Source organism: Miniopterus natalensis, chromosome 17 (assembly GCF_054644295.1).
Source record: "Miniopterus natalensis isolate mMinNat1 chromosome 17, mMinNat1.hap1, whole genome shotgun sequence".
NCBI classification, from domain to species: domain Eukaryota; kingdom Metazoa; phylum Chordata; class Mammalia; order Chiroptera; family Miniopteridae; genus Miniopterus; species Miniopterus natalensis.
In genome coordinates, this window is record NC_142097.1 from 8,845,387 (window position 1) to 8,859,770 (window position 14,384).

Genomic DNA, 14,384 nt, shown 5'->3' on the forward strand with positions numbered 1-14,384 from the left:
CCACAGGTGCCAACAGAATCCCCCTTGAGCTGTCTCCTCAGCAGTGGCCCTGTGGGATCTCAGGAGGAATACTCGAGACAAATCATCCTGTGAAAGGCGTTTGATTTTTCCATCTGGTGGTGCCAAAACATCTTTCAACAAAGGGGTGACTAATAAACATTTCTGGGAATGGATAATTTTTCCAAGAACTGGCAAAAGTGAGATTACCTCACCTTCCAGAGTGTGACTGTCTGTCTCCCCTCTGTCTGAATCTCAGGGGGAAGGAAGAGGCCTGCAGCGACACACGGGCCACCCGAGGCAGTGGCTCGGGGAGTGGGCAGGAGCCCCTGGGGCCAGCAGGAGCTGAACTGGCTCCCAGTGGGGTCAGAGTATTTCTGGACATGATTGTGGATATGGTTGCTGAGGCCCACACTAGCCTCTCCCTGGCCCCCACCTGCACCCAGCACCCCACACTCTTCTTCCATTTCCCCAGCTGTTTGTACTTCTGTGCTTGGAGAATTTCTCCCTCTGCCTGAGAGCCCTGGTTTGCCCAGTGAACACTGGCTACTGGGGCTCCCTCCTCCAGGAAGCCCTCCCTCCCCGCCCTGTTCAGAGGGCAGGCTGTCTTGCTTATGCCCACCTCAGGCTGGACCCCAGCCACACATCCGCCTCCTATGCCCTCATCTGTGTCTGTACCTCTCCTAGACTGGAAGCTCCTTGGGGGCTAAGCTTCTGTCTCCTCCATATCTGTAAGCTCAGCACCCAGAGCAGGATGGGCCACCCAGCAGGCACTCAACCGAGTTTACAAGGAGGGAAGCACTTGGGGTAGGGACAGGTGCGTAAATAAGCAGGACTCCTTTGGCTATGCACCGTTGGGCTTTGTGTGTGCATGTGTGCTCTGTGTGCTCGTGTGCATGTGTGTGCATGTATGTACATGTGCATGGGAGTGACTGTGCACAGCAGCTGTGTGAGATGACGGGAGATTGTGCAAACATGAGGTGAGTGAGCACCGGCTCCTCCGAAGGAACAGGGCCAGGATGAGTAAAGAGGAAGGAAGGGAGAAGGGGAGAAAGTCGGGAGGCTGAGAGCCAGGGCCTGGGGTCGGCTGAGCTAAGGCCCAGCCTGGGTGGGGTGAGGGCGGGTCAGGGAAGTGGGCGAGTGAGGCCCTCCTCTGCCTCTTCCACGCCATGCCAGTGGGGAGGCTCCAGGGGTGTTTCCCACATCAGCCGAGGTACCCAGCCCTTGGGCAGGGCTGGCCCGACACCTTCACACAACAGATGCTTGGGAACAAGGTGTCATCAGTCATCCTGATCCCCTGCATGCTACTGGCAGAGGCTGGGGAGCCCGGCTCCCAGAACAAGCATCAGAGAGGGCGACTCCAGCAGAGACGCTCTGACTGTGCCCTGTATCAGAACAGAGGATGCAGACCCTGTGAACACACACCCACTCGCAGTCACACACTCACTTAGAGCATTTACGGAAAGGATGGGCCTCCAAGGCTGGGTTTCCTGAGAAGCTGGCAGAACTGCTAATACACTTGAAAATAATAAAAACTGTCCTCCGTGAACAACTGGCCCACACTAGCCTTCTCGCAGGCGCTGTCAAGCATTTGCAAGGTGAGCTGGATTCCCCTAGAGGGCAACAGAGGACTGAGGTGGCCCTGGGGGGGGGGGGGGTACTGCAATGACAGTGTCACTGTGGACCCCTGCCCTTGGAGATGGCACCTGGCATGGTGGAGCCATGATCTGGATCTAGAAGGATGTCAGGGCTCCTTGGTCACACCTCCATTGACAGATGAGGACCCTGAGGCCCAGGCTGGTGAGGATCCCTGTCCAAAGTCACTGAGCAAATCAGGAATCTGTGTCCAGATTCTGGGGCTCCCTTCCCTACAAGAGAAATGGACCAACCACCCTTCCCTGTTCCTGAGCTCTCTCCGGATAAATGTGAGAAGCATGGAGGGGTGTGGTCCTGAGTCCCTCCCTCACCCCAATGCCTTCTTGCCTTGCTTGGTGCCCACCCCAACCCTACCCAGGCTGGGCCCTCTCTCACTGGCAAACATGCACGCCACGCGAGGACACAGGGCAGGACACGCACACCCCCAGCCAGCCCCTAGGCACTCCTCTTGCCCCGCCTCCCCCAGCCACTGCTCTGGTCCATGGAGACCCAAATCCTCGCTATGCAACAGCTGGCCTTGGAGGAGGAGCCCGCTCATCACCCAGCAGGGGTGCAAACCCAAGTTCTAATTAGCAGCTTCTGGACCATCCCCGTGCTATCTGTAGGTGAAGGAACCCTACTTCTTAATTGGCTCCCTGCCAGGTGTCGGAGTAGAGGTTATGTGGCCCCGGCCTCCCTGCCTGGCCTGTTCTGGGGCCTCACCTACTCGCCGAACCCCAGGCCAGCACCCTCCTCTCACCCTCCTCCCGCTCATCTCCCCCTGGGCCGGCCCAGGCCTGCTCCTGGTGTGGGAGGGACACCCCTACTTGCACTTCTTTCAGGGGTCCAGGGCCCCACCTGGGGCCTCTCCTTGTGGCTGCCACCCTGGCTCACAGACAGGGCATCCTTTACCTTGAAACCACTTCAAAGTTTGTTTTCAAAACCAAAGTTTTGCCTTCCAGAGGGAGCTGGAAGTTTCTGCATTGCCACAGGATGCAAACACTTTAAGGGCTTTCAGGAACCTACTGTGGAACGGCTGAGGGGTCTGAACAGGGATGTGCATGGCCTGGCCCCTTCTGAATTGACTCTGCCTCATCCTGTGGGAGGCCGGGGCCACGGCGGGGGTGTGCCAGGGTGGCAGAGTGGGGGGTGTGTGTGTGAGCACACGTGTATGTGCACACGCAGTAAAATGAGAACATTTCGGAAGTTCTCAAGATTCCTTCGGGTTCCTTTGGGCCTCATCACTCACTTCATTCTGCTAAAAGGTCCCAACCATTGTCCTTATTAAAGAAAAAAACCCTCACATTCCGTTCAGATAGCCGGCCTAGTTAGGACCCCATGGGGCCTGCCTTCCAGGGCCAGGCTCCCAGAGGCCCAGGGTGAAAAGGGGTGGAGTGCAGGGTCTGTGCCGTGAGGCCCCCTCATCCCGGGGCCTTACCTCTCACCCCGTCTTCCATCTCTGGTCCTTCCTTCCTCCCTGCCCACCCAGCTCGCTGTGAACTGGTAAAGGTCACTGTACTGGGAGCCTGTTAGACATTGGGGCTGGGCTGGGTGCTTTCCATGCATGCACAGTAGGTGCGACACCTCTGTGTCACAGACAAGGACACTGGGGCTCAGGAAAGTAGCTGGACTTGCCCCAGGTCCCACGGGAGGAGCATGACCAGGGCAGACCTGGAAAACTGGGCAGAAGAGGGAGCCAGAGTGAGGCTGGAGTGGGCAGGGCCACCAAGGCCCTGGAGGGGCCAGTTGGAGAGCGGACAGGTGAGACCTGGTCATATCCAGCTGGAGCCAGGTCTGGAAGACGGAAGACCAATGCCAGCCCAAATCAGCCAGACCTAGCAGGTCAGGAAGAGGGCCCACGGTGGGAAGGCCAGCCCGAGGCTGTGTTATTACTTCCTGGCTGGGTGACCCGGACCTTGGCTGCCCACGCAGATGCCTCAGTCTCTACACAGGGGCCTTCTGGCTCTGCCAGTGGACGGCTGCATGATTCTCTGGGACTTGTTTGCTTGTCCTGCTCTGAAGCGCCCCTCAGCTGTTTGCACACAACTGCCCATGGGCCAGTAATGCTTCCCCTCCTCCTGCAGGCTCCCCAACTGTCTCCTATCCACCAGGACCCAGGACCAAACCAGGCTGTGACCCTGTGTCACATGGTGTCTGGCCAGTGAGAACACCCTTAGGGACCTCACCTCCCACTGTGGGGGGCTGGCTCAGGAGATTCTCAACAAGAGCACAAGGAGGTGGGAAAGGGGAGCTCAACAGAGGACGGGTGCAGAGGGCTCGCTGTCCGCAGGGAAGGGAGAACAGTGCACAGAGTGTAGGGGGACAGGACAGCCCTTCCCAGTTTAGGGAGCTTGAGGGCTCAGGTGACAGGATTTCTCTGCAGGTGGCTCCCAGGGCTGGCAGCCCGGCAGCTGCCATTGGTTGTGTTGAAACGTCAGGTGTATCAGAATGACCGGGGAGCTGTTTAAAAGGCAGATTCCCTGACCCACCTCAGCCCCTCTAGCTTCAGGAATCTGCATTTTAAACATACCATGGACCTCACTTCGAGCAACAGAGTCTCAGGTTGAACGTTTGCAGAATGGACACCCCCCCACCTCCCACCCCGGCCTGGGTGCTGCCCTGCAGGGTTGGGGTGTAAACCCAGTCCCTGTGGCCCTTATGCCCCTCGCCTCCAAGGACTGGGATGGAAGAGATGAGAAATCCTGGGCGTGGGATCTGTCCAGCTCGGATCCTGTTCGGTCACAAGGACTTCATCACCCACACAGGGCCACTTGCACCGCAACCCCAGCTGCTCGCTGGCCACGGGGCCCCGCCCCACCTCACTCACCATAGTCCTTCTTGCAGTACTTTTTCATGTTAATCTTCAGCTTCCCTTTGGAGGCCTTGCAGTAGGAATCGCAGTCTGCAGGGGAGGGGAGAGCACAGACAAAACCTAATTAGGCTGGTGCTGAATAGGCTGGCGGGCAAGTGGGGAGGCCGCCTCCCTAAATACCCAGAGGCCTGTGATACCCATGGGCCAGGCTGAGCAGGCGGCCATTCAGGACAGGTCTGGCTTCTAAAGAGGCGCTTGGGACAAAGGGCCCCTGCCGGACCCACCCCCTCCAGTCTGATGAATCCTTTAGCTGCCACACAGAGCCCGCTTGGCCTCTGTGAGGGACTCTGGGGGCTCCCGTTTTGTGCCACCCAGGGCTTCTGAGCACCACACAAATTCCCCCCGTTCTTAAGACGCAAGTGGAGTCTGATTAAAGCCGATAGAGGCCTCATTGTCACCCCGCGCCCCGGGTCTGTGTCAGGCGCTGGCTTTCACGGTGCGGAGCCTCTGGCTGGGGTCAGGCCCCAACAAAAGAGGTCACGGAGGAAATTAGCAGCCCATGAAGTATTAGAAAACCCCTTTGGTGTCCACTCTACTGGAGTGTGCAAGTAAAATGCCCCCGCAGACGAGTTCAGTTCTAATGGGCCCTACTGCTGAGACAGGGCGGCTGGCCTGTGGCTGCCAGGTATCACTGCGGGGCTTCCCACAGGCCGAGTATGAGCCAGGCAGGGAGTGGAGGATCTTGGGCCTGCCAGAAATCGGGCCTGCTTCTCCTGAGGGTGGCCTGTGGCAGCCCACCAAAAGCACACCTCCAAACCCCAGCCCATCACACTCTTTCCCTGCAAGCTCCTGCTGCTCTCTGGACGGGGTATAATACCCTCCTGAGGTCCACAGAGGCCCAATTAACCACTCCAGCCTGCCCTGCACCACTACTTGACATGCTGGTTCGCGCTCAATTCTCACAACCATGCTGTGATGTGTGGGTGCTATTCCCATTCTGCAGCTACGAAAACTGAGGCCACCTGCCCAATGCATCCCAGACAGCAAACACCGAGACTGGGTCTTGAAGGCAGGCCTGGGATGTCAGAATCACTGGGCTCATGCTGTGTCTCAGTAAATACCAACATTCCCCTTGGTGGGAGCAGGGTGTTAAGCTCAGAGCTGGGAATAAGGAGCACCCTGCATCCCAGCAACTCGTGGACTGCGGGCTGGGTATATGTCCCGGTGAGGAGTGGGGACGGGAGACTAAAAAGGTGAAGGGGACACACATACAGAGACATAAGTGACTGGCTAGGAGCAGCTGCCAGCCTCTCGTTCTGCAGAGTGGAAAACCAAGGCCAAGTTAGGGGTAAGGAGCAATATGCATGGGAGCACAGGACAAAGCTAGAGCATGAAGTCAGGCCTCGCAGTGCCCTCCCCCTGCAACCCATGGCTGAGGTCTCAGGAAATAGTCAGAGATCACCTCCAAGTCAGCATCTCACCCCATAGGAGGTTGCTGCCTCCTTCAAGGGCCTGAGATACATTGACGGTGCCTCAATTAAAGTCGAAACAGCTCCACCCCACTGCCCTGGGATCACAGACTGGCAGCTCCCTAATGCCTCCTGAGCCAGCTTCCTGGGGCACCTAGTTAGAAACCAGTCTCAGGAATTGAGGAAAAAAACAGTCCCCTGCCTGCTCCCCTGGGGTCTGAGCCCTTGGTCCCCCCAAACCCAGGATGCCCTGCTCCGGGCACCAGAGGCTATAGAGCCAGTCCCTCCTGCCAGCCGGCTGGCTGGCTGGCTGGTCACTGGAGGAAGCAGCTCGTGGAATGCAGGGACTGGTTATCCAGAGAGAGTGGCCTGCACTCTACCATGGCCAAGTCCGAGAGGTTAAGCTGAGGGGAGGTCGCCTGAGCACACAGATAAATGGCAGTCACCACCATCGTCACACTGCACTTCACTGTCGGGAACCGCTGCTCTCAGCCACATCTCTGCCAGCTCAGGGACAGATGACGCTCACAGCAAAGCCACGGCTGTGGCTACACCAGGTTGTGCGTAAGTCCTGTGGTCCTGGGTACACTGGCTGGCGCCCCACCCTGCTGTCTCCACTTAGGGAAGCGAATTGGAATGTGAGTGGTGCTGGGTGACGTTATTCCAGGGACAGCCTTCAATCCACTCTCGTCACTTCTGGTTATTTTTTAGGAAAGTCACTGGCCCCGTCAGTATTGCATTCTGGTCAGGAGGAAATCTGCACCCTGCCCCCTCTGCGTGGGTCCAGCCACATCCTGCATCTCAGCCCTGAGGTTGACAGCCAGGGAGAGAGAGCCTCGAAGCACGTCAGCTCTTAGCGCCTCACAGCAACCCCATCAGGCAGGGACCAAATACCCCTTAAAGACCAGGAAACGGGAGATCAGAAAGGTTCCCGGTGCCCACCCCAAGTAAACTCTGCACTGCCGGAAGGGAAGGTAGCCGAGTCCTGGGACAACCCACCCCTGCACCTCCAGCTCTCCCCTCCTCCCTTCCCTCTCTCCACTCTCCCTCCCAGTAACATCTACAGCTCTTCTTTTCAGAGCCGAGCATCCACCTGAGACAGGAATCCTACTAGAACGTGTGGCACCCATCACTGCCTAGTTAGCTCGGCTCAAGACCCTGCTTGTGAATCATAGCCATCCCCATAATATCCAGTCTGCACCTCTGGGGGGGCAGCCACTCAAGGCACTAATGGGGCCCGCTGCGCGGCTCTCTACCCTGCCCATCAGCCCCATTTACAGATGAGGTGGTCTGGCTGCAGAGTCTGAGCTCCTAATCCCCTTGTTCCCAATCTGCACCATGCAATGGAATTAGCCAGAAGCTGTAAAAAACACCCATGCCTGAGTCCCACCAAGACATTCTGGTTATTGGTTAAGGGACAGCCCGAGTGTCCAGGTTTATAAAGTTCCCCAGGTGATTCTAATGTGCAGCCAGGGTTAGAAACCACTGTCTGGATCAACTACAGCTGTGGCAGAAGGAGACAGAGTCTCTGCACCCATGACTTGCACAGAGCACCCAGCTCGGCAGGGGAAGGCTGGACAGGTGAGTGTGGGAAGAGGGGAGTGGGCTCACACAGAGAAACGCGGGCTGGCTGCCCCTACGGGAAATGGAGCCAGCCGCTGAGCAGGTGTAGGTGTATTTTTTGTGTGGGGGTCCTGCCTTTCCTTTGGGTCAGCCAGAAACTCTTGTCAGGGCAGTGTGCTTCTTGCTGTAAAATGTCCCCTACTCTCTTCAGATTTGCTGCTTCCAATTTAGTTGAAAGGAAACAGAAAGACCGGGCGTGTTGGCCTGTACGTAAAACACGGGTAAACGGCCTGGAGTAAGAGGCTGCGATGCTCTCCTCTGGGTAAAGTGAACAACCCCCGGGACGCGGACACCGGCAGCTCTCTGGCTGCTGTGGACTCTTTGTTTTGGTTGTATGCCAGAGAACTGAGGTCACTGGACGAGTGGTCCCTGGATAAGGGAAATGTTCCTGTATTTTCTTCTTTTATCAAATACACACAAAGCTAGAGAGACTGCTTCAAGATGGACAAGCCGCAGCTTTAAAGCGCAGCTTCGACTTCTTCAAAATGGCATCTACTTGGCAGTCGCCCATGTAGCCCCTCCTTGCTTTGTTCCAAAATAGCTATAAAGACAATGAAAAAAATGAAAATTCACACTGATGCCAAAAACGAAACTGATAGATGACCCAATGCTGGAATCTGGGAGCAATCTCTATTAATTAAAGGCAGATGGTGGTAGAACAAGCTAAACCTGTCCAGGTTTTACCTCCGGACACAGTTCTTTGTCTGATGAACAGAAAGATCCTAAAAGAAGGGAAAATGGCAGAGAGACGACAACCAGAAAACAAGTGGGCAGGAAGTGGGTGGGGCACTGGTGGCAGTGGCCTCCTTCTTGTGGGGAAGCTTCCGGAAGGATAGGGACTGGAAGGACAGTGTTTGCAGTGGATATCTGAACCTGCATTTCTAAGTTACTGATGGAGAGAGCGGGAAAATCAGGCAGAGGAGACAGAAGACCACCTCTGTGGAGAGACTGAATCCAGGAAAAGTCTGGTAGAACCAGGGCTTGGAGGTGGAGCTGCATACATCCCCCCACCATCCCACTTGGGGCCAAACAGGAATCCAGCTGTCATGCTCGTACAGGGAGCTGCAATTTTTTTTGCAAAGTGCCAAAAGTAAATATTTTAGGTTTTGCAGGCCATACGGTCTTGATCACAACTATTCAAAATTCTGTTGCCATAGCTCGAAAACAGTCATAGACAATATGTAACCAAATGAGTATGGCAGACTTAAAAAAAAAAATCTAACAAGATATCCTCTGTGAAATAAGAGAAGAAAGCCATAAGGGGAGACTAGGCTAATCTGAAATGGCCATATATGATGACATAAAAAGGGTGGCGTAGGAGAGAAAGAAGAGCTGGAAAAACAAAACCTAAAAACCCAGTGGCACAGTTAAACTCCACTCTGGAAACAGTAAAAAAAAAAATGATACTGTAGAACGCTGATTCAGGAATGTAGAGAATAAATTGAAGAAGTCCTCCCAAAATTTAGAGGAAAAAGGTAGAGACACGGAAACCATGAAAGGGAAAATGATAAGGATACAGTGGAAGAGTAGTGAGGTGACATATAATTGGGAGAGAACTACAGCAGAGGCCAAATGGAATAGAAACAATAACCCACGACAGTATTCCTAAGCTAAAGAAAGACCTACATGTGCACAGAGAAAGGGCTCACTGATTTTATTTACTTTTTAATCAAGGAAAAGACACCAACACCTAGACATATATCTTTGCAAAACCTATGAAACACCAAGATGAGCAAAAACCACATACAGATGAAAGATCAAGAAGAAGCAGCTGGCCTGCAGACCATGGGGCAGTGTCTATAGGTCTTGAGGAGTGAAACGTTTGTGACCCAAGAATTTTATACCTAGCTAGACTGTCTCATATGTGTGCAGCCCATGATAAACAAAAGGCATTCTCAAGGGTACAGGGTTCTGAAAATTCTCCAATCATATATCCTTTTTGAGAGAAATACTTGAGGATATTTTCCCACCATGAAATGAATCAAAAGGGGAGTTTAAGAGGGAAAAGTCACAGTATGAACATACCAGTGGTGAGCACCGAAACCAGGGAACATAGAGATTTCAAATTTGGTTCTAAAACTGAAGGCATATGTCAAAGTGACTTTAAAATGTTTCAAAGGGAACACCAGAAAATGCATAAGTATGTATAAAGGACTATAGAAATTTAGATCATACTAACTTTATGTTAATGTGATTTAAATATGATCTGAAACTTTTAGATCATATTAACAAAAACTGAGAAATCAAATGAGGTAGGAAGTACCACTCTGTCTTAAGTAGGCAGAATGCAAAAGATGCTATTACGAGCTTTACTCTGACAATTTAGAGCTATTAGATCAAATAGTGCTTTTTGAAAAACCCACAAAACACAAGAGAAGATAGCAAATAAATTATAGGTAATATACCAAAAGAAAATAAAAACAGGAAAAGTAGAATACACAAAAAGCAATTGTGATAAATTAAGACCACAGAAGAGCAGCTATCTAAAAACAAAACAATGACTGTAGAATGGATGCAACTCTATTGAAAAACGGATCAAGTATATTAAATAACTTTTCTAGAGGGACACAACTAAATAAAGGAAAATGTTTAAGTTTACAACTTTAAAGAAGAAGTTGTAGGCTTCTAAAAGAATGTGGTTTTGTGTGGAATAACATCTTACTGAAGTATATTAAACAAATACTGTTAGAAATACAAAAAGGAACAGACAGAAACACATAAGTATAAAAGAATGCTAAATTAATTCCAAGGAGCTGAAACTGTACAGGCCACATTTCCTGACCACGATGTAACAAATAGTATTTATTTTAAGCAAAAAAGAATGAATAAATAAAGTGTATTCTAGTCTAGAAGTTAGAAACAAGAAAAACAAAACCTGATGCAGGGGGAAAGAATTAATAACAACAGATGTAGATATTGATAAAGTAGATACTGAAAATCTCAGAGTTATAAATACATCCAAGAATTGATTCTCAATAAAGCCCCAAAACCAACAAACTAAAAACAAGAACAAAAAACCCCAAACAAACAATACACTGTCATGTCTAATTATGAGAGAGAGAGAGAAAGCATGCACATTAGGAAGTAGGGAGGAGGCATAGCCACAAACGAAAGATTTTATAAATTCTAAGGCTACTGCATATAGCTTCAGGCTGAAATCTTGGACATCTGAATGAAACACATCACATAAATGACCAAGTTGAAGTAAAGAAGAGATATCAAATCTGAACAGAGAAATAATCTTAAGAAATCACTGGATCCAGACAGTTTCAAAGACTGAGTCCACTTGGACATGTAAAGGATGTGTCTTTTTCATGCAATGTGATGTGGTCAGAAACACAGAGAAAAATGGAAAGCTATTAGGATGAACCACATGAAAGTGCCCAAAATCAATCATTTTTCAGCTTTAAAAAAAAAGCAGGTTCATATGGTTCAGCCCTAATATAAAAGCCAGCATACGCTTACACACACACAGCCCCTGCCGATCAGCTGATTGACCTCATTTACCAAACGGGCCCCAATATTTTATGCCCAGCAGGTTCCCATCCTTGCTGGACCCAGTGGCTGGGCCCCCACCAGCCCTGGCTACACACAGAAGTAGCGAGTAAGGGGTGAGCAAAAAGCGCCCTGCCCCTACACTCTTAGAGGACCATCTGGGGCTACAAAAGGGTGCAGGTAAATACTGGAAGATCTGCAAGGGCCCCTGCACCAGTGTCACCTTCCTTCGTCCCCAATAAGATGGGAGCTGCCAGGGAAAAACTCGGGGACCGCCTGGCTCCCCACTAGGATGGCTCTGTCCCGGGGAGAGCTGCTGAGACCTGGAGGCCACCATCTGCAGCTCGCAGCAGGCCCATCCTGGCTGGCTGGCTGGCGTCCTGGCTCCTCCTGGGAGCAGCCAACCCTCCCTTTTATTCCTCCCACCTGCCCTGCTGACCAACCCACAGCCAAGAACCAAGAAGGGGCCTCGCAGGCCCAATCCCAGTGGCCAAGCCCCTCCCTCCTCTTCCTCCACCTTGAGTAGCTGGCCCCTTGGGTCTGCCTCCTGTGCCCAGGTGCCAAAAATCCTGCTGGGCAGGCCTGCTCGGCAGATCGAAGCTCATCTCCGAGCATATGGCAGGCGGGGCCCAGAGATCCCTGGTTGGAGCCAGGGGCGCTGCATCTGGCGCCTCCCTTGGAGCAGGGCGGGAGCTGGCCAAGGTCTCACTCTCAGCAGTACCCCTGCCCCTCTGCTTCTGGGCTGTGGGACTCAGGAAAGTGGGGCTGTGCGGGTAATGAGTAATGAACACCCAGCTATCAGGGTCCATCCCAGGACACAGACCTGGAGGGCTGGGTGAGTTTCAGACTCCACGGGCTGGGTGCAGGGGACGAGCTCCTGCCCTCCCCCCCGGGGTACAAGAGTTCCAGGCACTGGGGCTAGGAGTGGTGCCCAGCTGGCTCCATCCACTTTGGCTAAGCTACTCTGCCCACCAGCAGGTGACAAAAGACAGGTTAGGCCAGTCTGCCCAGAGAGTGTGTCTCGGCTCCACTGGACCTGGAGCCACTGAGCTGCCTGGAACTCCTCAGGCCAGAGTCCAGTTTTCAGTGTGTGTGATTTTCCAGATGTGTGTGCGATTTTCCAGATGCCTCAGCCCTCCACAGGTTTCATAACAGCCATCGTGGGGTGCAGATGGAGGAGGCACTCCCTGTGAAGCCAACTCTCACCTCTTGGTCCTAAAACAGGTGACTAAATGACTCTCCCCTGGTAAGACCACCTTGTTAGCACCCTCACCTACAAATACTTTGCCCAGGGAACAGCTACCTCTGGGAGAGCTGGGGTCCAAGGCAACTCTTGAGCAGCGACACACCTCTCCAAACTTGTGCTGGTCTCACCCACCTACTGTATCACCTCCAAGCCCTACTTGCCTCCACAGCATAATGCCCATTTAACTTTGGGCTCTGGCATAGAAAGGCCAAGGCCCCCTCCCCCCAAACAAGGCAGCCTCTAGCAATACACTATCAGAGCAGCTGGGCATGAGCTGCCTTGCAACCTATGGGGGCAAATAACTGGAAAAATACACCAAAGTGTTTGCAACATAGATGGCAAAGGACAAGTGTCTTTAATATATAAAGAGCTTTCTTGAATCAATAAAAAGGACAAGCGACCTAAAATTCAAAGGAGAGGAACAAGCAACTCACAAAAGAGGAAAAAAGGGAATAAAGAGAAATAAAAATGTTCCATCTCAAATAACCAGAGAAATGCAACTTAAACCAACAGGGAAATGCAACAAAGAAGACGCTAAGCAGGTAGACAATGGGGAGCAAGCAGGGAGAGGAGGGGTCTGGAGAATTACCTAGATACGAAGGCCAGTGTGAGGTGGCGATATTTAGACAGCAAGGAGTCAGTCCTGTGAAACACCCAGGCCAGGCAGGTGTGAGGGACCAAAAGGAGGAGCCTGGAGCTGGTGAGGGGGGCCAGCCAGAGATGAGGCTCAGTGGTTTGCGGGAGCTTGTCAACCATGGCAGGGGTATGGCTTTTATTCTAGAACATACCACGCACTGAAACGCTGGGAGGTGGGACTATGTCTGGTTTGTCGTGTCTATATTTTTAGTTTTACTGCCACGGGTACGCAATGTTGTGTTTAAAACTCTGAGGTGAGTCTCTTCTCCAGTGAGGGTGGGAACCACATACTTACAGGTGGTGGGGGTGAACCCTATAGTGAGATGACATCTGTATTTAACAAGGCCACACTTGTATTCCTAACCCATGGGGTTTCCCTGTTGAGACGTGCTGCGTGTGCGCGTGGCTTCGCCCTCTCCCAATGCCACAAATGTTAAATCCAAGAGACAAAGGAAAAGTGAGCTGCCAGCCAACTGTGTGCACAGGGAAGTGCCTGGGAGTGAGGACATGGCCGTAGCCAGGGTGTTAGGGGAAGTTCCCGAGGAGGTAACACAGGACCGAGACCGGAACAGTGTGAAGGATGTGGGGCTAAGAGCTGAGGCAAGGGCGTTCCAAGCAGGAAGGACAGCCTGTGCAAAGCCCGAGGCAGGATCGGGCCAGGGACTGGATAAAGGCTGGGTGCCTTGCCAGAGTGAGAGAAGAGAGGCACAGAAGATGAGCCACATAGCCTGAGCGCAGAGTGGGGCTGGAGACGGTCTGGATTCTATCTGAAATGTGATGCAAAGCCACCGAGAGTTCTAGCCAGGCCTGGGTCATGGGGGGTGCTGGGTGTAGGGTCTTCTGTGGCATGGGCTGAGGGAGGCCTTCACTCTCTCACTGTCAGTGATCGGCCCTGGGCCGCCCAGGCCCACCTCCCACCTGAGGTTAGGGGAACACCATATCCACTCTGTGCAGTTACAAAGAACCAGCTTCCAAGCTCTTAGAAGCCTAAGCAGCCAGCCGTTCTGCCAGAGGAGTCTTGTTCTTTCTCAAGGGCCGCAAATAAACATTCCGGTGGACAAGTAGGATGTGTGGGCTTTATGCTGGTGAACCAAGCACTGGGTGCTCTCCCCCACCCAGCTGGGGTCCCGGGGCTCAGCTGGTTAGAGCAGGGGCGGGCGCTCCCCTTTCTCATACCTTCCCCAGAAAGCCACCCGCGGTGACAGCTTCAAACATCAGGCCCGGGTCTGTCACCTCAAATCCCATTCCCCTTTCTCCCCAAAAAGCAGACCTTGATGTTTCCACTCCAAATGCCCTCAGCAGCTCACCAAGGCCGTGTCTCCTCTGTGGCTGGAAGTGTTAACGGACTGAAAAGGGCTCCCAAGAAAGTGGTTGTTTCTTTATATAAAGGGATCGCATCACCAGCCCCATTATCTGACTGCCACCAGCCTCAGTCTCCCCATCAGTGAAATGGGGGTAGTAATAATAACCA

General features: G+C 52.7%; 1 protein-coding gene across 1 annotated transcript in view; it reads right to left on the bottom strand.

Moving 5' to 3' along the window:
• The window catches only part of NTN1 (netrin 1), a 171,391-nt gene that overhangs the window by 9,765 nt on the left and 147,242 nt on the right, over positions 1–14,384 (bottom strand). Inside the window, exon 5 of the mRNA XM_016222406.2 lies at positions 4,460–4,534. Coding sequence (XP_016077892.2) covers positions 4,460–4,534 — 75 coding nt within the window. The remainder of the gene's footprint in view (positions 1–4,459; positions 4,535–14,384) is intronic.